Here is a 27843-nt window from a genome sequence, read left to right as displayed (position 1 = left end):
GCGCGATCAGAAGCTGAGCTCCGCCTCGCGGGATTTGAGAGGAAGCGCGTCACCATGTGCCGGAAGTGAGTGGCCTATACAGTAGTCGCGTGCCGAAAGATGCAGCAGGAGCCGCAGCCTTGCGAGCGCATCGACGCTTTCGTGCTGCAGCTGAAGCGTGGGGGCGGCCGGCTGAACTCGGAGCAGATTGCGCGGAAGACGGTGGGGCTCCTGCGCGGGATCTGCGCCCGGAGCCGATGGGGCAATGCAGGTGAGCTCTTTGTGTGGGAGGGAGACAGGCGAACCTTCAAAAGACCCATGCAGAAGTTTGCAAAAGAGTTGTTCTCTGCGGAAGGGGAGACGGAGGGTTGACTGTTTGCTTGCTTTTCGCCTTTTGCAGAGGAGCTGATGGAAATTATTCGCAAGGAGGGGCGAAGGATGACCGCTGCGCAGCCGTCGGAGACTACGGTGGGCAACATGGTGCGCAGAGTGCTGAAAATCATCCGGGAGGAGTATAGTAGGTTAGGCACTGGCTGCACTGCTGCCTCCTTTCTTCCTGGGCTGTGCCTTCACATTGCCTGCAATCGAGTGCTGGTCTGTGTTTTGCAAGAGTCCTACTACTTCTCTTGTTGTAATCGGTATCGGTTTCTTTCCTATAGGCTCTGTGGTGGCAGTGAGGAAAACGACCAGCAGGAGTCGCTACACAAACTCCTTACAGCAGGGGGGCTTAGTGAGGACTTTAACAAGCACTTTGCACCCCTGAAAGAGAATGTGATGGAAGCTATCAATGAACTACTAATAGAGTTAGGTAAGAGGTACTGCTCCAGCTCCAAAGCCCTCCTCTGTCATGTCCTTCACCCACTGTGATTGCACTAGGTAGGAAGCGCTGTCATACCTTGTACCTGTCGCTGATTGAGCTGAGGCACTGCCCCTCTTGTCTACTATATACCTTTCTGATCTTCACCTAATTGTTTTCAACAAGATTGCAATGAATGATTTCCATCCTCTTGTGCTCCCCTTTGTTTGATGTCCATTCTCCCATAGCTTATTTTCTAATCTTTCCCTTACTATAATGACTATGTGAACTGCTTAGAAATGTTGTTTCCAAACTGCAATATATTAAAATAAACAGACCTTGAACCTGTGTTACTGAGATGCTTAAGAAGCGCTTTCTGCATTGGGGTCACCTCACCATGCCTTTCACATGATTCTTCCTGCTCTTGCAGAAGGAACACTGGATAACATTGCAATGCAGGCCTTGGAACACATCCACTCTAACGAGGTGATCATGACAATTGGTCTTTCCCACACAGTCCAAGCGTTCCTGGAGAAGGCAGCCTGCAGGCGCAAATTCCATGTCATCGTGGCAGAGTGTGCCCCTTTCTGTCAGGTGAGGCCCAGTGATAGGAGCCAAAAAAGTATATAATTATATTGGTAAAAAATTAGCACTTGGACTTCTTTCTATGCCCATTTTTGCCAGTCAGTTGTATTCTAGGTCTTGATGTCTCTTTTCCTATAGCTAAGGTCCCTTTGTGCCTATCCATGCATGTTGGAAAGGGACCTAGGCGTCATTGTTGATGAAACCCTCTGCTCAGTGTGTGGCGGCAGTGGCTAAGAAAACAAATAGAATCTTAGGTATTATTAGGAAAGGAATGGAAAACAAAAATGAGCATGTTATAATGCCTTTGTATCACTCCATGGTGTGATCTCACCTTCCAATATTGTGTTCAGTTCTAATCACCACATCTCAAAAAAGATATTGTAGAATTAGAAAAGGTACAGAGAAGGGCGACAAAAATAAAGGGGATGGGATGACTTCCCTATAAGGAAAGGTTGAAACAGCTAGGGCCCTTCAGCTCGGAGAAAAGACGGTTGAGAGGAGATGTGGTACAGGTCTATAAAATTAGTGGAGTGGAACGGGTAAATGTGATTCGCTTGTTTACTCTTTCCAAAAATACTAGGATTAGGGGGCATGCAACTAAGCTACAAAGTAGTACATTTAAAATTAATCGGAGAAAATATTTATTCTCTCATCGTGCAATTACTCTGGAATTCATTGCCAAATGGGCTGATGGAGCCTTTCGATACCTAGGTGTATAATTAGCTTGTCATTCCTTGCAGGTTTATTGGCTTAACATACATGTTATTGCAGGATACCTCTCGCATACTTGTAGGCTGTAGACAGCTGCCTCTTAGGGGTAGATGCATCAAGCAAACGTAAAAAAATCAGAAACGTAAAAACCTTTACCGAATCTCAAATAACGAAGCATGCTCCAAAAACACAGCCCCAAAAAGTTTGGTGCGGTATTGGAAAGAACGATGCACTAATCCCCGTCGGTAATCGGCTCGTAAAGCATGCGCAAAGCATGCTTTTTCTTCCTGTGTCCGCCCTCCTCTGACGTCAGTTATCTACGTAGATAACTGACGTCAGAGGAGGGCGGACACAGGAAGAAAAAGGAAACATCGGAGGAGACAGAAGAGCTGAAGAATAGCTGATCCATCCTGTGCAGCGCCTTCAAACATAGGTGAGAGGCGCTGCACCGACCATTATGGTGGAGGGGGGGTCCGGTGGTGGTGGTGGGGGGGAGCGGCGGGGACGAAATCGGGGGGGGGGGGGGGGGGGGGGGCGGGGCACGGAGGTGGAGGAGGGCAGGAGGCGGAGCATTGCCGACTAAAGAAGAGAGACACAGGAAGGGAGGGGGAGCCCAGCAACTGCAAAGGTTTCATTTTTAAAAGCTTTTATTTCACAAACGGAGCAGCGGGGAGCAGTTTCCTTTTTTATTTTAGGCACAGGGAAGCAGGGAGCCACTTTTCTTTTAAAACATGCCAGCAATTTGGTTTTTCATCATGCAGGGGGCAGTGGGGAGATGACAGCTCAGGCTTTAACGACAGGTCTGAGCTGACGTTAAATTTCTGGTGGTAAGTGAATCGTTGCTATCGTCGGTATGGTTAGTGCATTCTGAATTGTCTACATTTCAATGGTAGTTTCTCATTTGCATTCCAGTTTCGTTAGCTGCTACTACCGTCGAAAAATAGGCTTTAGTGCATGGAAAGGATAGGAAATTCTTCCTTCCATATCATCAAGCTGATCAATCCATAGACTGGTGGGTTGTGTCCATCTACCAGCAGGTGGAGATAGAGAGCAAACTTTTGCCTCCCTATATGTGGTCATGTGCTGCCGGAAACTCCTCAGTATGTTCTCTATCTCAGCAGGTGGTGGTCACACACAGCAGCAGCTCTGGCTAGGCCTCCAAGCCTAATCCTTAGGTTTTGTTGAGGCCTGGGGTTGAGGGCTCTTTTGAGCAAGTGCAAACCTGGTGGTGCCAGGTCCCTCCTTTTCTCCCCCCTCCCGCTGGCTCCGTTAAAAAAAAAAAAAAAAAAAAAAAAATTTTAAACGTCTTTAAAGGCGTTTATTTCGACGTTTATTTAAGCGTCTATTGCAGCTACTCACTGGGACACCAGGTCGTTACAACTCGGAGCGGACAGCAGGTAATTTTTACCTTTTTCTTGCGGGCAGGGGGTTCCCCGATTCTTCTCCTCGTGGCATATGGCGTCGGAGGGCGAGGGCGCAAAGGGTCGCTCCCCGGGTCGCTTCAGCGCTTCTAGAGGGGATGCGGGGGTCTTAAAGCCTGATTCGCCCTGGATGGGTGACAGTTTCGTGACCGATGAATGTCCCGGTCCTTCCTCCGGCGTGGCGGTTTTTCCCGCCATAAACGCCCATCCCCCGCTCCTCGCCTCCGCCATCTTGGCCGGCCACGCGGCTCGGACGGCTTCTTCTTGGGCCGCCCTTGAGGTCGGAGATGTTAATGCCATGAACGCCCTTAATTTGGGCAACGGCACAGAAGCGGCTAATGTCAAGAGCCGTTCTTCCCGCGCGGCTCCTTCGCGGAGTTTCGCGCCGGACGCCATTTTGGATGCGCAGCATGTCTCTCCCCCGCTATTGCGAGCGCCGGTTGAGAGTGCGCCTAGGGCGGTTGCCCAGGCGGCGGAAGTGCACAGTCTGGGGGGTTTCTCCCCCGAGTTTGTTTTGCTGCTGCATCAGGCCTTCCTCATGCACAACGCTGCCCCTGCTCCCTCGTCTGGTAAAGAGGTTGAGGTTCCCAGAGGTAAACGCCCTCGGGTTGATTCCCAGGCCTTGGAGGAATTTGTCTCCTCCGATGTAGATGAGGGCAGCGTGTCTGAGGTCTCCCAACGGTCCTTTGCGGATTCCTTGGAGGAGGCGGATCCCCGCTCGGATGGAGCGGATGACCCCTCTGCGGCGCGGCTTTTTCGCCCAGAGGATTTGCCCAACCTGTTGTTACAGGCCATGGACACTTTGAAGATTTCCTCTCCGGAGGACGTCTCTCCCTCAGCCCCTGTTGGCTCTGCCATTATGCTGGGGACTAAGCGCCCGCCTAGAACCTTCCACGTGCATGATGCCATGCACACCTTAATTTCGGCTCAATGGGATGTCCCAGAAGCGAGCCTTAAAGTGGCTAGGGCTATGTCCCGCCTCTATCCTTTGGCTGTGAGTGAACGTGAGGCCTATCTGTGGCCTACCGTGGATTCTTTAATCACTGCGGTGACTAAGAAAACGGCTTTGCCGGTGGAAGGTGGCACGGCCCTAAAGGACGCCCAAGACAGGAGATTGGAGGCGGCCTTAAGGTCGTCCTTTGAGGCGGCTGCCTTAAGTTTGCAGGCCTCAGTTTGCGGCTCCTATGTGGCCAGGGCGTGCCTGACTATGGTGCAGCGGGCTTCCCCCTCGGATCATTCCTTGAGGGCTGATTGGCCGGCCCTGGAATCGGGCTTAGCCTATTTGGCAGACTTGCTGTATGATGTCTTGAGAGCCTCAGCTAAAGGCATGGCTCAGACAGTCTCTGCGCGGCGGTGGCTTTGGCTGAAACATTGGTCTGCTGACCACGCCTCTAAATCCCGCCTGGCTAGATTGCCTTTTAAAGGCAAGCTGCTCTTTGGGGTCGAGCTGGACAAAATCGTGACCGATCTCGGCACGTCTAAGGGCAAGAAGTTACCAGAGGTCAGGGCTCGGGCTAGTGCTCGTCCCGGTTCCTCCAGAGGACGGTTTCAGGAAGCCCGTCGGTACCGCCCGGGCAAGTCGGGTTCCTCTGCCCCCTCTTTCTTCAAGAGAAATTTCTCCCCCAAGCAGCATTCCTTTCGCAGAGACCGCCGTCCCGGAGGTGCTCCCTCCGGTCCTCCCCCAGGGTCTCGTACCCAATGACGGGGTCTTGGTCCACGCCCCAGTGCAGATTGGAGGACGGCTGTCCTCGTTTCTGGGCGAGTGGACCACAATAACTTCAGACGCTTGGGTGCTGGAAGTCATCAGAGACGGCTACAAGCTAGAGTTCTGCCGACCCTTAAGAGACGGGTTTGTACTCTCTCCCTGCAAGTCTCCGGTCAAAGCTGTGGCAGTGCAGCAGACTTTGGACAATCTGATCCGCCTGGGTGCGGTCGTTCCGGTGCCAGGAAGTCAGCTTGGCAAAGGGCGTTACTCCATTTACTTTGTGGTACCAAAGAAAGGAGGTTCTGTCCGGCCTATCCTCGACCTCAAAGGGGTCAATCGGGCCTTGAAAGTGAGGCACTTTCGCATGGAGACTCTCCGCTCTGTTATAGCGGCAGTGAAGGCAGGGGAGTACCTGGCATCCTTGGACATCAAGGAAGCATACTTGCACATTCCCATCTGGCCTCCTCATCAACGCTTTCTGCGTTTTGCAGTCCTGGGACGACACTTCCAGTTCAGAGCCCTCCCGTTCGGGTTGGCTACTGCTCCGCGGACCTTTTCCAAAGTAATGGTGGTCATAGCGGCCTTCCTGCGGAAGGAAGGAGTACAAGTCCATCCTTATCTGGACGACTGGTTGATCCGAGCCCCCTCTTATGCAGAGTGCGGCAAAGCTGTGGACCGGGTAGTTGCTCTTTTGAGCTCCCTGGGATGGATCATCAACTGGGAGAAGAGCCAGCTGCGCCCGACTCAGTCCCTGGAGTATCTGGGAGTTCGATTCGACACCCAAGTGGGCAGAGTGTTCCTGCCAGACAATCGGATTGTCAAACTTCAGGCTCAGGTGAACCAGTTCCTAGTAGCCTCTCCTCTTCGGGCTTGGGACTATGTGCAGCTGTTGGGCTCTATGACGGCCACGATGGAAGTAGTGCCCTGGGCCAGGGCTCATATGAGACCACTACAACACTCCCTGCTGCAGCGCTGGACTCCGATGTCGGAGGATTATGCGGTGCGCCTTCCCTTGGATCCAGCAGTGCGCAAGGCGCTGAGCTGGTGGATGCAGACAGACAAGTTGTCTGCGGGAATGCCTCTGGTGACCCCAGAGTGGATTGTCGTCACGACGGACGCCTCGTTGTCGGGCTGGGGAGCCCACTGCTTGGGAAGGACAGCGCAGGGGCTTTGGTCTCCTGCAGAAGCAAAGTGGTCTATCAACCTCCTGGAACTCAGAGCCATTCGGTTGGCGCTTTTGGAGTTCATCCCGGTACTGGTGTTGAAGCCGGTACGGGTCCTGTCGGACAATGCCACGGCTGTGGCCTATGTCAACCGCCAGGGAGGTACCAAGAGCGCCCCTCTAGCCAAGGAGGCTATGAGTCTTTGCCAGTGGGCGGAAGCGAACCTGGAGCAGCTTTCAGCGGCCCACATTGCCGGAGTCATGAATGTCAAGGCGGACTTTCTCAGTCGCCATACCTTGGAGCCCGGAGAGTGGCAACTATCTGCTCAGGCGTTCTTGGACATCACGAAGCGCTGGGGCCAGCCGAGCCTAGATCTGATGGCGTCATCGGCCAATTGCCAAGTGCCGCGCTTTTTCAGCAGAGGACGGGACCCTCGATCCCTGGGAGTAGATGCTCTTCTCCAACAGTGGCCGACACAAGAGCTCCTCTATGTGTTCCCTCCCTGGCCCATGTTGGGCAGGGTGCTAGACCGGGTGGCGAAGCATCCCGGCAGGGTAATCCTGGTGGGTCCGGATTGGCCCAGACGTCCCTGGTATGCGGACTTGATCAGGCTCTCAGTCGACGATCCTCTGCGGCTGTCAGTGGAGCAGGGCCTGTTACATCAGGGTCCCGTGGTGATGGAGGATCCCTCCCCTTTTGGTCTTACGGCCTGGCTATTGAGCGGCAGCGTCTGAGGAAGAAGGGCTTCTCAGACAAGGTCATCGCCACTATGCTGAGAGCGAGGAAGCGCTCTACTTCTACTGCTTACGCCAGGGTTTGGCGTATCTTTGCAGCGTGGTGTGAAGCAGGCTCTCTTTCTCCCTTCACTGCTCCAATTTCTTCAGTGTTGGCGTTCCTGCAAGAAGGTCTGGAGAAAGGCCTGTCGCTCAGTTCCCTTAAAGTCCAGGTAGCGGCTCTGGCTTGCTTCAGGGGCCGCCTGAAGGGTGCTTCCCTGGCTTCGCAGCCAGATGTGGTGCGCTTTCTTAAGGGAGTTAATCACCTGCGCCCTCCTCTGCACTCAGTGGTGCCTGCGTGGAATCTCAACCTGGTGCTAAGAGCATTGCAGAAGCCGCCGTTTGAACCCTTGTCGAGGGCATCTCTGAAAGACCTGATGTTGAAAGCAGTCTTTTTGGTGGCTATCACTTCAGCCAGAAGAGTTTCCGAGCTCCAGGCGCTCTCATGTCGAGAGCCTTTTCTACAGTTCACTGAGGCAGGAGTGACTATTCGCACAGTACCTTCCTTTCTGCCCAAGATTGTTTCTCGCTTCCATGTGAATCAGCAGCTCTGTCTCCCTTCCTTTCGTAGGGAGGACTACCCAGAGGAGTACTCTGCTCTTAAATATCTGGATGTGAGACGAGTCATCTTCAGATACTTGGAAGTGACCAATGAGTTCCGGAAATCGGATCATCTGTTTGTCCTGTTTGCAGGTCCTCGTAAGGGTCTGCAGGCCGCTAAGCCTACAGTGGCAAGATGGGTCAAGGAAGCCATTGCAGCGGCTTATGTGGCCGCGGGGAAGGTGCCGCCTATACAGCTGAAGGCTCACTCCACAAGAGCTCAGGCGGCCTCGATGGCAGAGGCCGGTTCCGTCTCCTTGGAAGAGATATGCAAGGCGGCAACTTGGGCTTCGGCCCATACATTCTCCAAGCATTACCGCTTGACTGTGGCTGCTCGGGCGGAGGCCCGGTTTGGAGCTTCAGTGTTGCGGTCAGGGATTTCTATGTCCCGCCCTGGGTGAGTACTGCTTCGGTACATCCCACCAGTCTATGGATTGATCAGCTTGATGATATGGAAGGTAAAATTATGTATAATCATACCTGATAATTTTCTTTCCATTAATCATAGCTGATCAATCCATAGCCCCTCCCAGATATCTGTATTGTTGTTATTCTGGTTGCATTTCAGGTTCAAGTTTAGTCTTCAGTTACTTCAGAAAGACTTCGTGTTCAAGTTTTTTCACTTGGATTCTTCAAGAGTTAAGACGAGTTTGTGTTACAGTGAGCTGCTGCATTCCTCTCCCCTCCGTTTTACGGGGCTGGTTTGAGACTTAAAATTCTGCCGGCACTCCCTCCCGCTTCGTGCGGCTGTAGGGCAGTTTTGTACCCCTCCCGCTTCGGCGGTGTTAGGGTCAGTCAGCTCCTCCCGCGGTTGCGGTTGCAGGATAAGCCAGATCCCCCCGCATCGGCGGGTGTGGTGTCCCTCCCCCGCTCCGCGGGGATGAGCTGGACGGATTCCCCTCCCCCACTTGTGTGGGGATGAGCTGGGTTAATTCCCCTCCCCCGTTTCGGCGGTGGTGAGCTGGGCAGAGTGTCCCTTCGTGGGTGTAATTCTCTAAGTGCTGAGTCCTGCGGATGGTGCTTTGATATCGACATACTGAGGAGTTTCCGGCAGCACATGACCACATATAGGGAGGCAAAAGTTTGCTCTCTATCTCCACCTGCTGGTAGATGGACACAACCCACCAGTCTATGGATTGATCAGCTATGATTAATGGAAAGAAAATTATCAGGTATGATTATACATAATTTTACCTTAAGGGCTCATTTAACGATGAAAAACGTTTAGTGCATCTGGGCCTAAGTTGTTCCGAATGGTGGAATTCCCACGCTGATTATACACCTTTCAAATTCTGCCCTTGCAGTTGCTGAAAAAGGCTCTTAGGACTCTGAATAAACTTTTTTAACTAAATTTTGCTGGAGAGGTCAAAAGCCAAAACTTCCTTTTGATATGTTACATATGAGTTGTCTTGTCGGGCAGACTGGATGGGCCGTGCAGGTCTTTTTCTGCCGTCATCTACTATGTTACTATCGGGCTCATTTTCAAAGCACTTAGCCTCCCAAAGTTCCATAGAAACCTATGGAACTTAGCCTCCCAAAGTGCTTTGAAAATATGCCTCTATGTATGTTACTTGGGTCCCAGCGTTTGAGTGGATTTGGACTACTTAACATAAAACAATATAATCAGGCCTGCTTGCTTTGTCACTTAATGGACTGGATTGTAGAAAATCATGACTATACTCTGTTGTCATTAGAGCAACATTATTTTCATCCATGGGTTTGATCTTATCCACACCCCATCTCGGAACCTCCTGTGAATGTCAAAAACTAGCATTCTTCTCTGCCCTTTATGTGATATTTGGCGAGATCTCACCTGATACTGGGCAATTTCGGATCTCCTTCCCATTAGGGGTAATGCCGCTTTTAACCCAGGCATGGATAATCCTGTTTTTAAACATTAGGGTTCTTTGGGTATTCAGTATCTCCATGTTTTGGGACCAGAGGGACGTATGAAATATTTGGCACAATCGGGTGGTGGCACACTGATTCGGATTCAGCACATTTTATGCATATCGTCAGCTGTTTAATTTCTAAGTACATAAGTATTGCCATATTGGGACAAACCAAAGGTCCATCAAGCCCAGCATCCTGTTTCCAACAGTGGCCAATCCAGATCACAAGTACCTGGCAAGATCCCAAAATAGTACAATACATTTTATGCTGCTTATTCTAGAAATAAGCAGTGGATTTTTCCCAAATCTATTTTAATAATGGTCTATGGACTTGTCTTTAGAGGACCTCTGGGCATCGCGTACTGTTTCTTCTACTACTATTATCATTTCTATAGCGCTAGTAGACATACGCAGTGCTGTACACTGGACAGGAAGAGACAGTCCCTGCTCAACAGAGCTTACAGTCTAATTAGGACAGACAGGACAAATAAGGGATAAGGGAATTACTAAGGTGGGAATGATAAAACATGGGTACTGCACAAGTGAGTAAGGGTTAGGAGTTAAAAGCAGCATCAAAAAGGTGGGCTTTCATCCTAGATTTGACTGCTGATATGGAGGACCGCCCCTCGGTGTCTCTTTTGCATACACTTTTATTGTGTATTTCCCCTCAACAAAATCTTTCGGTCTCCCTTCCAGATGATGTAGGGATTTACAGTGTTCACAGAATTCTTTGAAGCTCCTTCCCTTAATTAAGCGGATCCTGAGTATTGCTGTTACTGTCAGTATTGTGTTTTGCACAGGGCTTATCTCACTAGACCACAACTCTTTAAAATGGGTAAGGTGGACTCCTCTATTTGTCTGAAGTGTTCTTTTTTTTATCATGCCTTTTAGTCCTGCCCGAAGATTAAAATATTTCTGGAAATCACTGATATCCTACTTGGCACGGATCCATCATTTTTCTGTATTGCTCTCACCAATGAATATTTTGTTTGATTATTTTGAGGTTTTATGCACTGCATGACGGGGGGAGGGAGGGTCAATTGCTTATTAAATCGGGGATCGTCGGTAAAAAGATTGTTTTAGGAGTGTTGACTGAGGCTGAATCACCTTTTTACTGGGTTTGGCGGAACAAATTAGCACTTCCCCTACCCTCTATCTTTGTCCATAATCTCTTAAACATAATCCCTGGCTTAAAGCCCTCCACCACACCCACTACTTTAATTCCCAGCCCCTCTTGTTCCCAGTTCACTCCCCAAGCGCATCCCATAATAGGATCAGTCACACCAACCCCCCTCTCTCTAACCCTTTTCATTGAAAGCTCCCATCCATACTCCTGATCCCTCTACTAAATGAAAAATTGTCATCATCCTCCAATAAAATAGTTATGTAATTTTGTGAAGTAGATTTATTTTAAAAAAATGAGGGGGGGGGGGGGCAAACGCAGAACAAATGAAAATATCACAAAAAGCCCCCTTTCAAATGAAAATCTTTCCACATAGAGGGGGGTTAGGGATCACACTGTTAAAAGATAGTGGCCAATATTATCATATCTTCTTAACCACAATGTCTTATATTATTGACTTTGAGGGTCAATAGACGCTTGCCACCAATTACCAGGACTGAAAGCAGTAATAAAGAGCGATTGTACAATAAGTAAAGATAGCATCAAATAGTTATTCTGCAGTTATGACTCTATAGCCTCAGCAAGATTACCATCTAATTTGACGCCAGGTTCTCTCTTCCGTTTCTGCTGCAGAGAACAGGTTAGAAGGCCTGGATGACTGGTAGCATCTTTGACCCAGGAACATCTTAGTTCTCATCATTCTCGTTGCTGGGTTGCATAGTTCAGAATTTGTTGTCTCAAGCTAGTTGATTATGTTAAGTGGATCCTGACTCGCCAATAGCTTGTTATGCTAAAGTTCATTGGTTGCCAATGACTGCAAGGGTCTTATTTAGACATTAATGTTTAATGTATACAGTCTGCTATGGTTTAGCTCCTTTTTATTTAAAATGTTGTACCTTGTCTAAAACTATTCAGGTTTCTTGATTGTTTAACCTTTTTTCCTTTCCATATATGAAAGAGATGTATAGATTCTTTGCTTTCTTACCAGGCTGCCAAAATAGCCAAGGAAATGTCTTCTTTAATAGTTCAGGCATCAAGCTATGTTTATTCTAGATGTCTGCTTAAAACATAGTTGTTTCAGAATTATGGAAGGATGATAATGCTATGCTGTAATTCCTGGTTTGTCCAGTCTTCGTATGTAACCTGCATAGCACTGTGAGGTATTGCGGGCTTTAAAAACAAAATGTTATGTTTTGGGTCTGTGCAGTAGCTTCCGGTCTTTAGGTAGACATCCTTGGTGTCGAGTATTTTTGGAAGAGCTGGTACTGCTGGTCTCATGAGGATGTCCACTGAACTCCACTGTTAAAACAGCCCAAGTGGAGGACGGAGTTCCTTAAAATTTGGGGACCATATATACAGTCTTTGCACCCACAAGGGAGAAGCCTAGTGGTGAATTCTTTGTAGTATCTTTAACTTTGTGAAGCTTATCCACTCTGTTTTGACCACTGAATGGTTGTTTTGTTTTACCTACACACACAGTTATTTTTTTCCCACAGTGTGTGTTGGGGGGGGGGGGAGGAATATTTGCGGGAGGTTTGCTACAATGGAAACATCAGTGCGTACCTACTTCCTGGGTTACAGGTCATTTTACTGTTAAATACTCCTTTGACTATGTCTTGGGTTGTTTTGATTTATTGTTGGGGAGTGGTAATAATACCTGGCAGTTATGGGACATATCGATGTTATATTATTTGCCTATGGATCAGACTGCGAAAGTATTATTGAAGTTCTAATTAGGGGGCGGACCCATCTTTAGTTATGAGGGAGAGAAGAATATGTAAATGGCAATACCAGTTTAAGTGGGATTGAGGATTTTTGCTATGTTGGCAAATGAAGTTTATGGATCGAATTAACCTGTTGGGTTATAGTAGGTTATGAGTGTGTGTGTGTGGGGGGGGGGTTAATGCAAAAAATTGACTATGTTATGAATAGTTGTATGTATGATTAGACAGTGTAATTTGTAACACAATAGGTCTTGATCTTTCTTTTGTAAACTTGTGGTTTGTATGTCATCAGTAAACAGTTTTAAACTTAAGAGGCCAAGTGGAATGAGTGTAGAAAATCCACATTCTTGGAGGGAGATGCTCTTGTTTTCTTAGTAAGCGATGGCGTATTCTTATAAATATTAAAGGAATTCCCCCCTCTAAAGGGATGTCTACTGAGATGTGTGTTAAAGGCTGAATTTGCTAGCCAGTTGTGCAACTATAGGAGCCTCCGGATTGGTAGCTTCCCACTCTGCAAAGTCTTAAGACCCCTTTGGGTACAGTTCTTTTGGGGGGCCTATTCTATCTCTCAGAAGTGTGTGTGTGTGTAGCTCAGAGGTTCTGCAATTGTGGACAAAGTTGATATATAGCTGTTCATCGATTTTAAAATTGTCAATCACATGATTGATTGCATGGTCCAGGTGTAAAATAAATGTAGCATGTACACAGTTGTATTTTTTATTGATCCTAAACATTCAACCGATAACTTTGATTCCAGTTTCCTTAAAAGAACACAATTTGTTCAGGCATGTGAAAGGCATCTGTATAAGCTTGTGCATAGAGAGACGTGTCAAGCACCAAAAGTAAACTAAGGCTTCAGGAAGCCTGCTACCACACCCTCCAGTTCTGAACAGTCTAGCATGATCTAGGAGGAAGGGTGAGGTGCAGAAGGCCTTGGTCTGCATTCTTTTGAGGCAGAAGTACATTAAAAATTGATCTGGGAGTATTAACTTCAGGAGACGCCAATGCTGGGGAACCCCCTGATCAGTCTGCATGTGCAGCTGTTCCTGATAACTTCATGTTCAAGTGTACAGCGCTGTGTATGTCTAGTAGCACTATAGACATAAGTAATAATAGTGGCTAGAGAGTTCTTCAGGACTGACATGACAATCAGGTGCAGGGGAACTTATAGTCAGAAACCATGGAGAAAGGGGGCCATCACGTCTTGGTAAGTGCAGAATTTAGATTTTGTGTATAATTTTCATTTAGTAGAATGGTTTTCAGAGAGATCTGTTGTTTCTTTTTCTTTTCAGGGCCATGAAATGGCGGTCTGTTTGTCCAAGGTGGGGATAGAAACCACAGTTATCACTGACGCTGCCATCTTTGCAGTCATGTCCCGTGTCAATAAGGTTAGTTTTGAGAATACACTGTAGAGCAGTTGCCCTTTCATAAAAGAGGCTGTCCCTGTAGGGTGCTTTCCTGCTCTAGGGTAGACCCAACCCAAAAAAATGATAACTTGAAGCAAGTATGTGTGCTCTAGCTTTAAGTTGCATTGATAGCCTATTTCTTTGCAATCAGATTTGAAGTGGATAACAAATATAGAATATGTTTAATATGAAACACTTAATACATTAAATTTGTCTATACCCAAGTAACAGGCAATTCTCAGAACCAGATCATATTGCCACTTAATCCAAACTGTGGCACCAGATAACCTAGCTATTTTTTTTTGTTGTTGTTAACACCCTGCACTATTTGAACAACCAGGTCTTGACCTTCCTTCTAAAGCTCTTTTTTTTTTTTTTTTAATAAAAGTATAATGTAGAAACACAGATGCTTCAGCATAATGAGCAATTGAAAAGGTTAAGATCCCGTTGTAGTTTTTTGTTTTACATTTTTATCACAAAAAGTCGAGAGGTGCCCAGGTTTTTAATACTGATAGAACACACTGACGTTTTGAGGCTAAGATGGCTTAATATTTCCTTAATAACACAAAGGTAGCTCCACCATTCAGAAATAGTTTAGAATTGTCTTTCCAGTTACATCTAATAAGGTGCCCAGCCAACGATATCATATTAAAGTGCTTGGAATAGTTTTTCTAGCTGCAAAGGGGAAAGGGAAATGGGACTTGATATACTGCCTTTCTGATTTTTTTGCAACTACATTCAAAGTGATTTACATATATTCAGGTACTTATTTTGTACCAGGGGCAATGGAGGGTTAAGTGACTTGCCCAGAGTCACGGGGAGGGAGCTGCAGTGGGAATTGAACTCAGTTCCTCAGGATCAAAGTCCACTGCACTAACCATTAGGTTACTCCTTTTGAAATGTCTAAAATTGCTAGAAAGTGACATTTGGACTCCTTATAAATTTCCTGGCAGACCAGTCCAGATAAGTGAATGATGCCCCCTTACAAGCAGATGGAGGCAGAGGCCTCCTATCTACTAGCAAATCCTTGGAATAAGAGCTACAGCAGAGCTTGTTAGGCAGTCAGCTGATGTGTTGATCTATGAGGTGGGTCTTTAAAAAGACCTTTTTCGAAGAAACGTGCTCGTAGACAACATCACGTATCTTTCAACGTTTGCATCAGCTGTTCTCCGGTGACTGAGCTAGAGACCCACTATATGGATCACCTTACCACGTACTTTTAAACGTGTGTATCAGTTGTTCTCCGTCGACCGAGACTCCTGATGCAGGCCTAACGGCCGAAACACAACGGTTGTGTCGAGTCTTTTTTCATCAATAAGTGTTTTTAAGATCACTCTGGCCTGGCTTTGGTTTTCCGGGATCAAACATCCCACAATCTCCTATAACAGCACTCAAGTAGGCCATAGCCATCTTTAGGCTACCTTGGGAAGTTCAATTCAAAGTTATGCTGCATTGAGACAATGTCTGTAGTATAACAGGCTGTTGCAGGAGAGCTTTTACCTTGCCACGTTCTGTACTGTAGTGCGATGTGTGTGTGGGGTCCTCACCCAGGGGCGTAGCTACGCGGGGGCATGGGCCCCCACAGATTAAGCCCTGGCCCCCTCTACGATTGACCCCCCCCCCCCCCCGCCGCATCAGGTAATTTGTTTGCTGGCGGGGTCCCCATCCCCCACTAGCCCATCCCACATCCCCCATCCCCACCACCGCCAACTCCAGGCTCCGCTCATTCTGCCTCGCCTCACCCTATGCTTGGAACAACCTTCCTGAACCCTTACGCCAAGCCCCCTCCCTGCCCGTCTTCAAGTCTTTGCTTAAAGCCCACCTCTTCAATGCTGCGTTCGGCACCTAACCCTTACCGTTCAGTGAATCCAGACTGCCCCAATTTGACTGCCCCTATCGGACCGACCGTTCACTTGTCTATTAGATTGTAAGCTCTTTGAGCAGGGACTGTCTCTCTTTGTTAAATTGTACAGCGCTGCGTAACCCTAGTAGCGCTCTAGAAATGTTAAGTAGTAGTAGTAGTAGCCGAAGAGTCTTCTTCAGCGCCTTCATTGTGTGATAATCTGTTTCTGACGCCTTACGTCCTGCACGGGGCTACATGCAGGATGTCAGGAGTTCGAAAGAGATCATCACACAGCGAAGGCGCCAGAGTCGACTGGCGCTGAAGACTCTTTGGCTGGCGGGGGTTGGGGATCCCCACCAGCAAACAAGGTGCCGGGGGGGGGGGGGGAAGGCGGCTAAACAGTGTACCCCCACCTTGGGCTATGCCCCTGGTCTCACCTCTTCCCTCCAGGGACCAACCTTTTGAGAGTCAACTGGTCTACACTGCCCAGACACTCTACAGGCCTGGAGTATCCACCAGCTTACCTGACTGAATTCCATGCTTACTAGTAATCCCCACCCTTTGATTTTCTAGGTAGATCCTGGACTGGTCTCCTTCCTAATTGGAATTCAGTTCCACTTCCAAGTGCTTTGAGAAGTCTTGGTTCAAATTCAGCTCTTGGAGCAATGCCTTGGTCCAGAGCACTCACTTTGATCCTAACATGGCTGCCAAGGATGCTGGCTTAGGGGTTTCTGCATGACAATGAAGGCCTTGTGTATGATCTGCACAAATTCAGGAGTGTTGACTAGAGGAGTTCACTAATCAATGTCTCTCCTAATGTTCATGCTTGCTCCTCCAGTTCACCAGTGAGGTGCTAGGGCTCTCTCCTGCTCCCACTGCAGAGTACATGTTAAAAATGGTGATGGGCCTACCTATGGGCTCAGTCTCCAGTCTTTTTGGCCTTCTGCACTTGCATCACATGGAGCTGAAAATGCAACAATATATGTACGTAGGCTTCCACTGAGAGCTGCATTATGGAGGTGCTTACAACCCCCCACATCACCCATTGTGGCCTAACACTGGAGACCAAAAAGAGTAAATACTACCTCTCCGGCAGCTACCAGCCCTTTACTGTCTCTTGCCACTGCCTTGTAGCCGGCTCTTAGTGTCTCCCTGGTTCAGGAAAGGACAGGGTGGCAGAGGGCAAATCCTGATAGCCTCACAAAGGTAGGTTGACGGAATCCTGCCCAGTCTGGTGGCCTTGACAGGAGGAACACTGTGGCCCTCAACCTCTGTCCAGCTTTGTAGTGGAGTCCCTATGGGGTGCAGCCCAGTGCGTTTACAGCTCCTTTGCTTCTCCATCAGCCAGTCCTGTGCCCCAGCTACTAAAGACAGAAAAGTATTGGCTATCCAGCTCTGTTCTACCTCCTACTATGCCAAGGGCTTGAGAGTAGATAGAAGTTCTCTGCCTCCTTTGGCTGGTAGGGGGACATAACCTGCTCAACTGGACTGGTCAGTTAGGATGTGAAGGAATGGTCTCTTACACAATGATTGCTCTAGGATATTCTTGCACTTTGCCTTCTGTGGTGTAAAATGAAGTCTTCACTTTTCCTGCTCTACCTCTAGTGGACTACGCGGCCACAAAAGGTGGCATCTTCTATCATAGGATTTACATGGGCTACACGGAGGCTCTTGCCCTTATTAAGTTGTCTTTAATGATGTATCTCAGGTTCTTGATTTTTCCTAATGTGTAAATTTTGCTTTGTAGGTAATTGTTGGGACAAAGACCATTTTAGCCAATGGAGCATTGAGAGCAGTAACTGGGACACACACCCTTGCACTAGCAGCTAAGCACCATTCCACTCCGGTGATTGTCTGTGCACCTATGTACAAGTTGTCACCTCAGGTGTGTACCTCTCGGCATACCAGGGTCAGTTCTGTAACTATGCAAATTGAGCAGGTGCTTAGTTGAGGCTCAGGCAACGAGAGAGTGGGCTATATAGATGGGATGAGGGGTCCTGGACTTAAGGCATAAAGACATGGACAGGTAGATGGGGATTTTGAGGTTTAGGAACAACTAAAGCATAATAGGCCTAATGTTAAATGGTAAATCAGAGTAGCAAACTTGACCTAGGTGAAGTGGTGGTGAATTCATATATTGCCCATTCTATGTTGTTTTCCCTTGCAGTTCCCTAATGAGGAAGATTCTTTCCACAAATTTGTTTCACCACAAGAGGTTCTACCCTTCTCAGAAGGTAAGCACTCTCCACTCAATAGTTATGAATGGTAGGCAGACATCAGCTGAGGTGCTTAGTCTCAGCAGAGAGAGAACGGGGGTTAAAAAAAAAACCAAAGGCAGGAGCATTCTACCTCATTTTTATTTTCCAAAGCTAAAAGCACATCACAGCATGCGGTGGTCTGCTGTTACAAGTGGCCATGTAGGTCTTCTTACAGATCTTTCCTCCCCCCCCCCCCCCCCCCGGTGTGGATAAAGGAGGAGGAGGAGGGGGGTGATGGGGAGTTTTATTTTGTTTGTGTCATTTTTTAAAATGTTTTCTAGATTTTTTTTTTTTTTTTGGGGGGGGGGGGGGGGGGGGGTATATTTTGTTCTCTGCTTTATTTCCTTATATTCTTGCTTAAACCTACCTATGCAAACTCTAAGCATGTGGAGCGGTAAGATGCTCCCAACTTGTTCATGTTTCCTCATTCTACATCCATTAGTGTTCCTCCAAAGGCAAGAGCTGAACTTATACTATATGTTAGGATGATATATAACTTGATAAGAGCTGGTGCGTAAGAATAACCATTTTTTTTCTCTCTCAATGCCTTTTTGTTTCAGGGGAGATCCTTTCAAGGGTCAGTGTGCAGTGCCCTGTCTTTGATTATGTCCCACCTGAACTCATCACCCTCTTCATCTTTAACATTGGGGGTAATGCACCATCCTACATCTACCGGCTCATGAGTGAACTTTACCACCCTGACGACCATGATTTGTGACTAAGGATAATATTTAAGCAAACCCCACTTCTGTAATGACTGACTGGAGCACCTCTCTCAGATTAGTGCAAGGTGGTAACGCCCAGCCCTGGGCCAGGCTTACTGGATGTGAAATAATCATGAGCTGGGGGGGGCAGTACCTGATGCCCCAACTTAATGTAACAGTGCAGGGGCATTGCTATAGCTGCTACACTGCTTGTGGAAACTTTAGAAGAGATACAGATGAAAAACTATTTGTGTGTATTCAACAGCATCTGGGCTTACTGTCCATTTAAGCTACTCATTTATGACCAAGGGTATGGAAATGTTGCCAAAGTATAATAACTAAAATGTGTGTACCAAAATAAAACATTCATGTCCTGTCTTCAATGTAGCACACCATGGTCTGTTTCAAATGGGGGAGGAGATGTTTAACATCACCCAAGCTCTAAGAAGGGACACTTAACCTAATGTATCCTGCCCCTTGAAGCTGAATCAGAGGAGCTGTCTGCCACCATTGACAGAATCTGAAGAACTGTATCGTTCATGCTTAAAATTTAAACAAAACTAGAGCTTTAAAAGCAGCTGCCTCAAACAGGTTCTAACCCATTTTACTAGCTGACATAAAGAGGATCTATTTTCCTTTCATGAAGCCTTCCTCTTGTGACTTACACAGACATAGTGAGAAGAAAGTTTATCATTCCATAGTGTCCCTCTAGCCTGGCAGCGATGGTTATGCACTCTGAACAGCAGCTGGAGACTTAACAACAAACTGAGCTTCAAGTGAGCCTATACGTGGGCTGTGCAGTCCTCAGGAAACCAGTCTGTTCTCAGTCTCAGTAGATGGAAGAGTTGTAAGCCTGTGCAATTGGTTACTTGTGGGCCCTGGGCTTCCCCTTTTTTTTTTTTTGTCTTGAGTTTTCTTCCTGGGGCTACTGGGTAAAAGAAAATACCCTTAAAAAAAAATAAATAAAGAGAAACAGGGAAAATAAAAATGTCAGGAGGGAGGGTTTGTGAGAATAATTGGCCTGCTGGCCTTGGCAAACACTTCCTGTGGGTAACTTGGCTTTCTCCAATGACAAGCAGGCCATAGTATTTTCACAATTGGGAATCCCTAGCTACCAGGCTCATGGAAAACAGCAATGCTAGGACAATAGGGATTCTAATGGTGAGACCTAAGAAACCAATAGTGTGTTTGATGATGATGGCTACCCCCCACACACACATTTGGATTAAAAGAATAGCTGGGATGATCTATGGGCTTTATTTATTTATTTATCACATTTGTATCCCACATTTTCCCACCTTTTTGCAGGCTCAGTGTGGCTTACAATATAAAATGAGTAATAGAAATAATTTGTTACAAATTGGTCATGGATTACATTGTGCAGAGGTATGCGAGACAATCGAAGTGTCGTTAAGGAATGTAACAATGGAACACAAACATTGAGACATTGGAAGGAGACAATGGGAGTTTAGAGGGCAATATTAAGGCATAAAAACATGGTATAAATATTTCTGTGAGTAAAGGTATGAGTGATGTGAGATTACAGGGGATGAGAGTTCATAAGTGGATGTATGATGCATTAATGAACAGTAAGTGTGGACTTTATGTGTTTTGGCTCTTTCCTTAAGCTTTTTCAAAAAGATGGGTCTTCAATAATCTGCGGAAGGAAGCTTGCTCGTGGATCGTTCTTAAGTTGCGCGGCAGTGTATTCCAAAACTGCATGCTCATGTGAGAAAAGGTTGACGCGTTTAGCGTCTTGTATTTCAAGCCCTTGCAATTGGGGAAGTGGAGGTTGAGGAAAGTTCAGGATGATCTCTTGGCATTTCTGGGTGGTAAGTCTATTAACTCAGACATGTAGGCTGGGGCTTCGGCGTGGATGATTTTGTGGACTAATGTGCATACTTTAAAAGTGATGCATTCCTTGAGTGGAAGCCAGTGTAGTTTCTCTCGTAATGGTTTTGCACTTTCATATTTTGGTTTTCCGAAGATGAGTCTGGCTGCCGTATTCTGGGCTGTTTGAAGTTTCCTCAGTGTTTGCTCTTTGCAACCTGCGTATAGTGAGTTGCAGTAATCCAGATGGCTGAGTACGAGGGATTGCACTAGGCTGCGAAAGACGGATCTTGGGAAGAATGGTTTTATCCTTTTCAATTTCCACATGCAGTAAAACATCTCTTTAGTTGTGTTGTTTGCATGAGTTTCGAGTGTTAGGTGGCGGTCGATAGTGACGCCAAGGATTTTTAGTGTTTCTGAGATTGGAAGGTTTAGGTTTGGTGTGTTATAGCTGTAAATTCCTTTGTGTTGTATTGGGAGGCGAATATCAGGCAGTGAGTTTTTTCTGCATTTAATTTCAGACGAAATGCATCTGCCCATGTGTTCATGATGTGTAGGCTTTGGTTGATTTCATTAATGTCTTGTTTGAAAGTGTATAATTATACTACAGCAAGAGGCCCTCACTGGATGCCCACCGGAAGGGTGGAAGGCCAGATTTTAGGACTCAGGCTGTAAAAATACCAGCTTGGTTTAAAAATCTATGACTGGCTAAGCAAGGACTTGCTTTTCCTGTAAGTTAATATGTGTCCCCGCTTGGGATCCATCCACTGGAATAGTGGTGGGTCAATTTACATACCTTAAACAGCTGAAAAGCACTGAGTAGGCCTGATAACAAGATGATGGCCTTATAGCAGAAAGCTTGGACTCTTGCTGAGTCCTAATGAAATCTGGTGCAACTTCCAAATAAGAGTGTAACACACATAATGAAGAAATTAAAGACACTTGATATATCCAATTTTAGATATCTTCATAAAAAAAAGTTGTTTTGTTCTTGTTTGGATGTTTGGATACCCGTATCTAAGGAAATGTTTACAAAGAAGGAAATGTCTCAATCTCTCAAATAGCTAGAACAGGAAAGGAGATGGTACAGATGGTACAGCAAAGTATGACTCATAGATTGAGCAAGATTAGAAAAAAGTCCCTCTCAATAGACTTGTATGGGGACCAGATGGTATATAAGAACTGGTCTCCCAAGCATATTTCGGAGGTTCTCCCCAACTCATCTAGGACGCAGAGCTCCGGTCAGCTGAATCCAGAATTTGTCTGGTGAATGTATCTGATTAAAGTCTGATTTGTAAATAAACTCCTCATTCCAAATGATGATTTGTGGGTTTCACTTAATAATGAAAGGCTGAAGTATAAATGCTTTTGTTGCATCCAGCAGCTATCTTTCACTGCATTGTATAACTTGTAATCTGATTTCAGTTTGTCATAAGGCTGGTACCTTTTCCTTGGACCTAGCGTCTCTCTCAGTGGCAATTTCTCTTAGAACTTCACAACCCCCTGATTACCCCAGTACTAGTGCTATTTAGAGATGGAGTCAGATTAAGGTCACTCTAGCCTTCTTGGGGGGGGGCTTGGGACCCCTAAATTCTCAACAAAAGGGATGTATATTGTCACATCATCAGCATATATATATATATATATATATATATATATATATAGGTTGTGGTTTGATAGGAGTTTTGCCAGAGGGATCATCATTAGGTTGAAAATGGTTGGTGAGAGGGGTGATCCTTGTGGTACTCCACATTCAGGTGTCCATGCTTTAGACGTAGTAGAATTTGATGTGACTTGATACGAACGTTGGGTTAGGAACCCTTTGAACCAATTCAGGACAATTCCTCCAATGCCAAAGTATTCAAGTATGTGTAATAGGATTCCGTGGTCAACCATATCGAAGGCACTTGACATGTCAAATTGTAGGAGGAGTATATTGTTGCCAGTCGCAATTATTTGCTTAAATTTAGTCATAAGGGTGACTAATACTGTTTCCTTAGCATCCCTCCGGACCGGCCCAGGATTGGACTGATGGGTTGTGCTCGCCTACCAGCAGGTGGAGACTGAGAAAAAAACTGACTCTAGAGAGCCAATAAGAGCCCTGGACATGTGACCCTAGCCTCAGTATTTCTCAGTCTCCCAGCAGGTAGGAAGCGAGCCCATTAGTCTCTCTTTATGGGATTTATATCTATTTAGATTGGTATTCTGTTTTTCTCTCTTATTTATTTCTGTGCCTGGGGAAGTTTATTAGAGGCTTTTTGGTGCTTTTCTCTGCTGTTGTCAGCCTCTGGGGTGTCAAACTCGGATATTTCCGGGTCCCTCCCCCAATCCTCCCCATCTCCCTAATGTTCTCTCAAAATTATTAAAGGAAGGGAAGGGCCACCCTTTCTGAGGAGAGGTGTTTTGCCTTTGGGAGAGGCAGCCAGGAGTTAAAAAAAAAAAAAAAAAAAATTCGAGAGAACTTGCCCCACTGACTGAACGAGCAGACAGCTCCGTTTGATTGCAGGGGAATGCCTTGTTGGCTGTGGCTCAACTGTGTGTAAAAAAAAAAAAAAAAAAAAAAAACTAAGCATGAAAAGTAAAGCTGCAGCATTGTATTTCAGCCCTCTTTCAGAGTAGTGCTGTTTTTTCTTTGTTTTAGCAGTGCCGTTTGTACTTGTATATCGGGGAACTCTTTATTTATTTATTTAGCGATACCTCTCCGCGAACCGCGGCGGCGCGTGCACGGGTTTTCCCTCCGAAATGTCGGAGAAGTTGAAGAGGTGCGCTGTATGTCAGCGGCGAGGCGTTAATGCCTCAGGCGCTTGTAAATACTGCACGGCGATTGATGTTTCTTCTGCCCCTCTCCCTCCGTCGACTACGGGGTCCGTTCTGGCGGTTGGCCCTTCTCCCGCGACGGTGTTAGCGTCGACAGTGGAGGCCTCAGATTCAGGGGTTAGCGCTGGAGTTTTGGCGCGAACGGCGTCCATTTTGAGCCCAGCTCCGGTTCTTTCGGCAGGGGGTCCGTCTGCTTTGCGCAGCTCTACGACCTTAGCTGATACGGAATCGGGAGTTATTTTACAGACTGCCAGCTCTCAGGCAGGGGGGTTTCCTCCTGAGTTTGTTCTACAGATGTATCAGGCGTTTTTAATGCAGAGGGGCAATTCTGCTACTGCAGTGTCACAAGAGACTGTCACTACTACCCTCCCCCCCAAGAGACCTAGGGTTTGGGACATGCACTTGGAATCTCTTTCAAATCAGGATCATGATATGCCCCTTTTAGAGGAGGAAGAGGAATTAGTGGACAATTCTTGGGAAGATTCTTCTTTAGATCCAGACGCTGTACCTTTGGCTCAGGGGGAGGATCCTGCGGTAGCTAGAGTGTTCCATAGGGAGGATTTGCAGGATCTCATTGCTATGGTATCCTCTACTCTGCATTTTGAGGATCCCCTTCCTGACTCAGGGGTCCGAAAGGTGGATATTTTGGTTAAGGGGTCTAGAGCCTCCACTAAAACTTTCCCTATGCATCAAGATATTTGGGAGGTTATTAAACCTCAATGGGAAGTCCCGGATGCGGCCTTTCGCCCCTCTAAATCAATGCAGTTTCTTTATCCTCTGCCAGAGGCTGATAGAGCCTTACTTAAGCTTCCGGTGGTAGATGCTGTGGTCTCGGCTGTTACCAAGCGCAACACGGTTCCAGTGGATGGCGGAACCGCGTTGCGCGATGCTCAGGACAGGAGACTTGACACTCTTCTTAAGAATAGTTTTCATGTTTCTTCTCTGGCGGTTCAAGCGGCTGTTTGTGGTTCTCTGGTGGCCAGAGCTTGTTTTCGTTGGGCGGAAAGAGTGTTGGACCGCTCTTCAGATGATTTAGGAGCCATTGATGTGGAAGTGGCTAAGATTGAGACGGGCTCTGCGTTTTTAGCTGATGCTCTGTATGATCTGTTGAGGGCTTCTTCTAAGTCCTTGGCCTTGGGGGTCGCTGCCCGTCGCTCTCTTTGGTTGAAAGGTTGGTCGGCGGATGGGGCGTCCAAGTCTAAATTAAGTAAGTTCCCTTTTAGAGGCTCCTTTTTATTTGGTGAAGAGTTGGATAAGTTGGTTCAGTCCCTGGGGGATTCTAAGGTCCCTCGTCTTCCGGAGGATAGACCTCGGCAGTCTAGTCGCGGGACTTTCTTTGGTCGCGGTCGCATGCGTTCTTTCCGTAGATTTCAATCTGATAGGGGTCCTCAGACTCAGAAACCTCGTTTTTTCAACAGAACTCAGTCCTTTCGCGGTTTCCGCAGAGGAGGTAGATTTTCAGCTGCGAGCTTTCGCTCCCCTTCGCGGGCTTCCCAATGAAGGTGCGAAGGGCTCTCCTCTGATTCCCGTTGGAGCTCGGCTGGCTCAGTTCTATCAGAGGTGGGCCCAAATTACTTCGGATCAATGGGTCTTGGAAGTCATTCGAGACGGTTATGCCTTAGAATTCGCAAGGCCCATTTCAGACGCCTTTCTGGAGTCTCCCTGTCGCTCTCGTCTCAAGGCGGAGGCGATTCGGGAGACCCTACAGAGGCTCTTGGATCTTCAGGCCATTTGCCCTGTCCCGCCGGCGGAGCGCAAGCGGGGTCGTTATTCCATTTATTTCGTGGTCCCAAAGAAGGAAGATTCCTTTCGTCCCATTCTAGACCTCAAAGCTGTCAACCGGGCGCTGAAGGTTACAAGTTTTCGTATGGAGACTCTTCGGTCAGTAATAGTAGCGGTGCGCAAAGGGGAATATCTCACTGCATTAGATCTTACAGAGGCGTATTTGCATGTTCCCATTCGCCCGGCTCACCACAAGTTCTTGCGATTTGCGGTTCTAGGTCATCATTTCCAGTTTCGAGCGCTGCCTTTCGGTCTTGCGACAGCACCGCGCACATTTACCAAGATTATGGTGGTGGTGGCAGCGGCCCTCCGGAAAGAGGGCATTCTCGTCCATCCTTACTTGGACGACTGGTTGATAAGGGCGAAATCTTATCAAGAAAGTTGCCAGGTCACGGAACGAGTGGTAGCGTTCTTACAGTCCCTAGGTTGGGTGGTGAATCTATCCAAGAGCAGTTTGGCTCCCTCGCGGTCTCTCGAGTATCTGGGAGTTATCTTCGATACGGCGAGGGGTCAAGTTTTGCTTCCGCAGGGCAGGATTCTGAAGCTCCGGTCGCAGATTCTGAATTTGATACATCACAAGGTCCCTTGTGCTCGGGATTATCTTCAGGTTCTTGGATCCATGGCAGCCACGATAGAGGTGGTGCCTTGGGCCAGAGCTCACATGAGGTCTCTTCAGTGGTCTCTTCTGTCTCGGTGGTCGGCGCAAACGGATTCGCTTCTGAAAAAGTTGCCTCTGCGCAACCGGGAACGCGTCTCGCTATTTTGGTGGTTAAAGATGCAGAATCTCATGGTAGGGATGCCATTGGAGTCTCCTCGGTGGATTCCGTTGACGACAGATGCCAGTCTCCGAGGCTGGGGGGCTCATTGCCTAGGTCAGTGGACCCAGGGTCTCTGGTCTCCGCTGGAAGCAGCTCAGTCCATCAATTTTTTGGAGACCAGGGCGATTCGATTGGCTCTTCAGCACTTCAAGTTTCTCCTGGTGGGCAAAGCAGTACGAGTGCTCTCGGACAACGCCTCAGCGGTGGCTTACATCAACCGCCAGGGAGGAACGAGGTGCCGTCTGCTGTGTCGAGAAGCGGAATCTCTTCTCGCCTGGGCAGAGTTGCACCTCACAAACCTCTCAGCTTCCCATGTGGCAGGAGTGGACAACGTCCAGGCGGACTTTCTCAGTCGTCACACTCTCGATCCAGGGGAATGGGCTCTCAGCGATCAGGCGTTTCAGTTGATAGTCCGCCACTGGGGTCTTCCAGTTTTAGATCTTTTCGCCTCAAGTCTCAATTCCAAAACTCCTCGCTTCTTCAGTCGCCGAAGAGATGCAAAAGCGGAAGGAGTCGACGCCCTCTTGCAGAGGTGGCCCTCCGGTCTTCTTTACGCGTTTCCTCCATGGCCACTAATAGGTCGTCTCTTGCAGAGGATCGAGGAACACGGGGAGCCGGTAGTGTTGGTAGCACCGGACTGGCCTCGGCGTCCTTGGTATGCGGATCTGCAACGTCTGTTGGGGGCGTCTCCTCTCCGACTTCCAGTGCACAAGACCTTGCTGGTACAAGGGCCCGTTCCTCATCCAGACCCGGCTCGATTTTGTCTTACGGCTTGGCTCTTGAACGGGCCCGCTTAGCTAAGAAGGGTTTCTCAGCTCCAGTAATTTCCACTATGCTTCGCTCTCGTCGGCGTTCCACCTCTCTGAGCTATATTCGCACCTGGAGAATTTTTGAGGCTTGGTGTACAGATGCTGGCATTGTTCCTTTTCGTGCGTCGTTGCCTCAGATGTTAGATTTTCTACAGCGAGGCTTTGATAAAGGACTTTCACTTTCTTCTCTAAGAGTGCAGACGGCAGCTCTGTCCTGTTTCAGAGGAAGGATTCGTGGTAAGTCCTTGGCCAGTATTCCTGAGGTGGCCCGGTTTTTGAAGGGAGTTAGTCTTCTTCGTCCTTCGGTCAGGCCAATCTTTCCATCTTGGGACCTTAATCTGGTCCTTTCGGCTCTAACGAAGCCGCCTTTTGAGCCGTTACTAGCGTGTTCTCTGAAGGATTTGACGCTTAAGACAGTGTTTTTGGTGGCTATTGCATCAGCCAGGAGAGTCTCAGAGTTGCAAGCCTTTTCTTGTAGATCTCCGTTTCTGGAATTTTCTAAAGACCGAGTGGTACTCCGACCTGTTCCTTCCTTTTTACCCAAGGTCGTGTCTCGGTTTCATATGTCCCAGTCGGTTTTCCTTCCTGTGCTAGGATCGGCCTCAGGCACGAGGGATCAGCAGAACTTGCGTACTTTGGATGTTAAGAGAGTTCTTAAACGATATATCGCAGTTACGGACGATTTCCGTCGCTCGGACCATCTTTTTCTCCTTTTCGCTGGCCACCGCAAGGGCTTGTCAGCTTCTAAACCCACTTTATCTCGGTGGATTAAGGAGATGATAGCGTCGGCTTATCTTTTAGCAGGCAAAACGGTTCCTGGGGCGCTTAAGGCTCATTCAACACGAGGGCAGGCAGCCTCATGGGCGGAATGCTCCTTGGTGCCTCCAGAGGAGATCTGTAAGGCGGCGACTTGGTCTTCTCTTCATTCATTCTCTAAGCATTACAGACTTGATGTTCAGTGTCGTCAAGAGGCGGTCTTTGCATCCCGAGTGCTCACAGCGGGTTTGCTGGGGTCCCTCCCGTAGGACTACTGCTTTGTTACGTCCCATCAGTCCAATCCTGGGCCGGTCCGGAGGGATGCTAAGGAAGGAGAAATTAGACCTT

General features: G+C 47.6%; 1 protein-coding gene across 2 annotated transcripts; it reads left to right on the top strand.

Moving 5' to 3' along the window:
* Window positions 1-62: 62 nt before the first annotated feature.
* EIF2B2 (eukaryotic translation initiation factor 2B subunit beta) lies at window positions 63-27810 on the top strand. 2 transcript variants are annotated; one of them, XM_030214463.1, is made up of 8 exons: window positions 63-250; window positions 380-500; window positions 639-787; window positions 1206-1369; window positions 13765-13860; window positions 17469-17606; window positions 17889-17955; window positions 18540-19919. In XM_030214463.1, exons 1-8 carry the CDS (start codon window positions 100-102, stop codon window positions 18695-18697), a joined length of 1044 nt encoding a protein of 347 aa, XP_030070323.1. In that variant the 5' UTR covers window positions 63-99; the 3' UTR covers window positions 18698-19919. The 2 variants fall into 2 exon arrangements, with proteins under 2 accessions (XP_030070323.1, XP_030070322.1); XM_030214462.1 differs by lacking the exons at window positions 17889-17955; window positions 18540-19919 and adding an exon at window positions 26166-27810 and having other exon boundaries at window positions 17469-17660.
* The last annotated feature ends 33 nt before the right edge of the window (window positions 27811-27843 follow it).

This window comes from Microcaecilia unicolor, chromosome 9 (genome assembly GCF_901765095.1).
Source record: "Microcaecilia unicolor chromosome 9, aMicUni1.1, whole genome shotgun sequence".
NCBI lineage: Eukaryota > Metazoa > Chordata > Amphibia > Gymnophiona > Siphonopidae > Microcaecilia > Microcaecilia unicolor.
This window is presented reverse-complemented; position numbering and strand designations above follow the sequence as displayed.

Excerpts from the sequence above, each read along its gene's own strand:
- EIF2B2 (XM_030214462.1), top strand. The coding sequence starts at position 100 with ATGCAGCAGGAGCCGCAGCCTTGCGAGCGCATCGACGCTTTCGTGCTG. Across the intron at positions 501-638 it reads ATCCGGGAGGAGTATAGTAG|GCTCTGTGGTGGCAGTGAGG; the intron begins GTTAGGCACTGG and ends TCTTTCCTATAG. Across the intron at positions 1,370-13,764 it reads AGTGTGCCCCTTTCTGTCAG|GGCCATGAAATGGCGGTCTG; the intron begins GTGAGGCCCAGT and ends TTTTCTTTTCAG.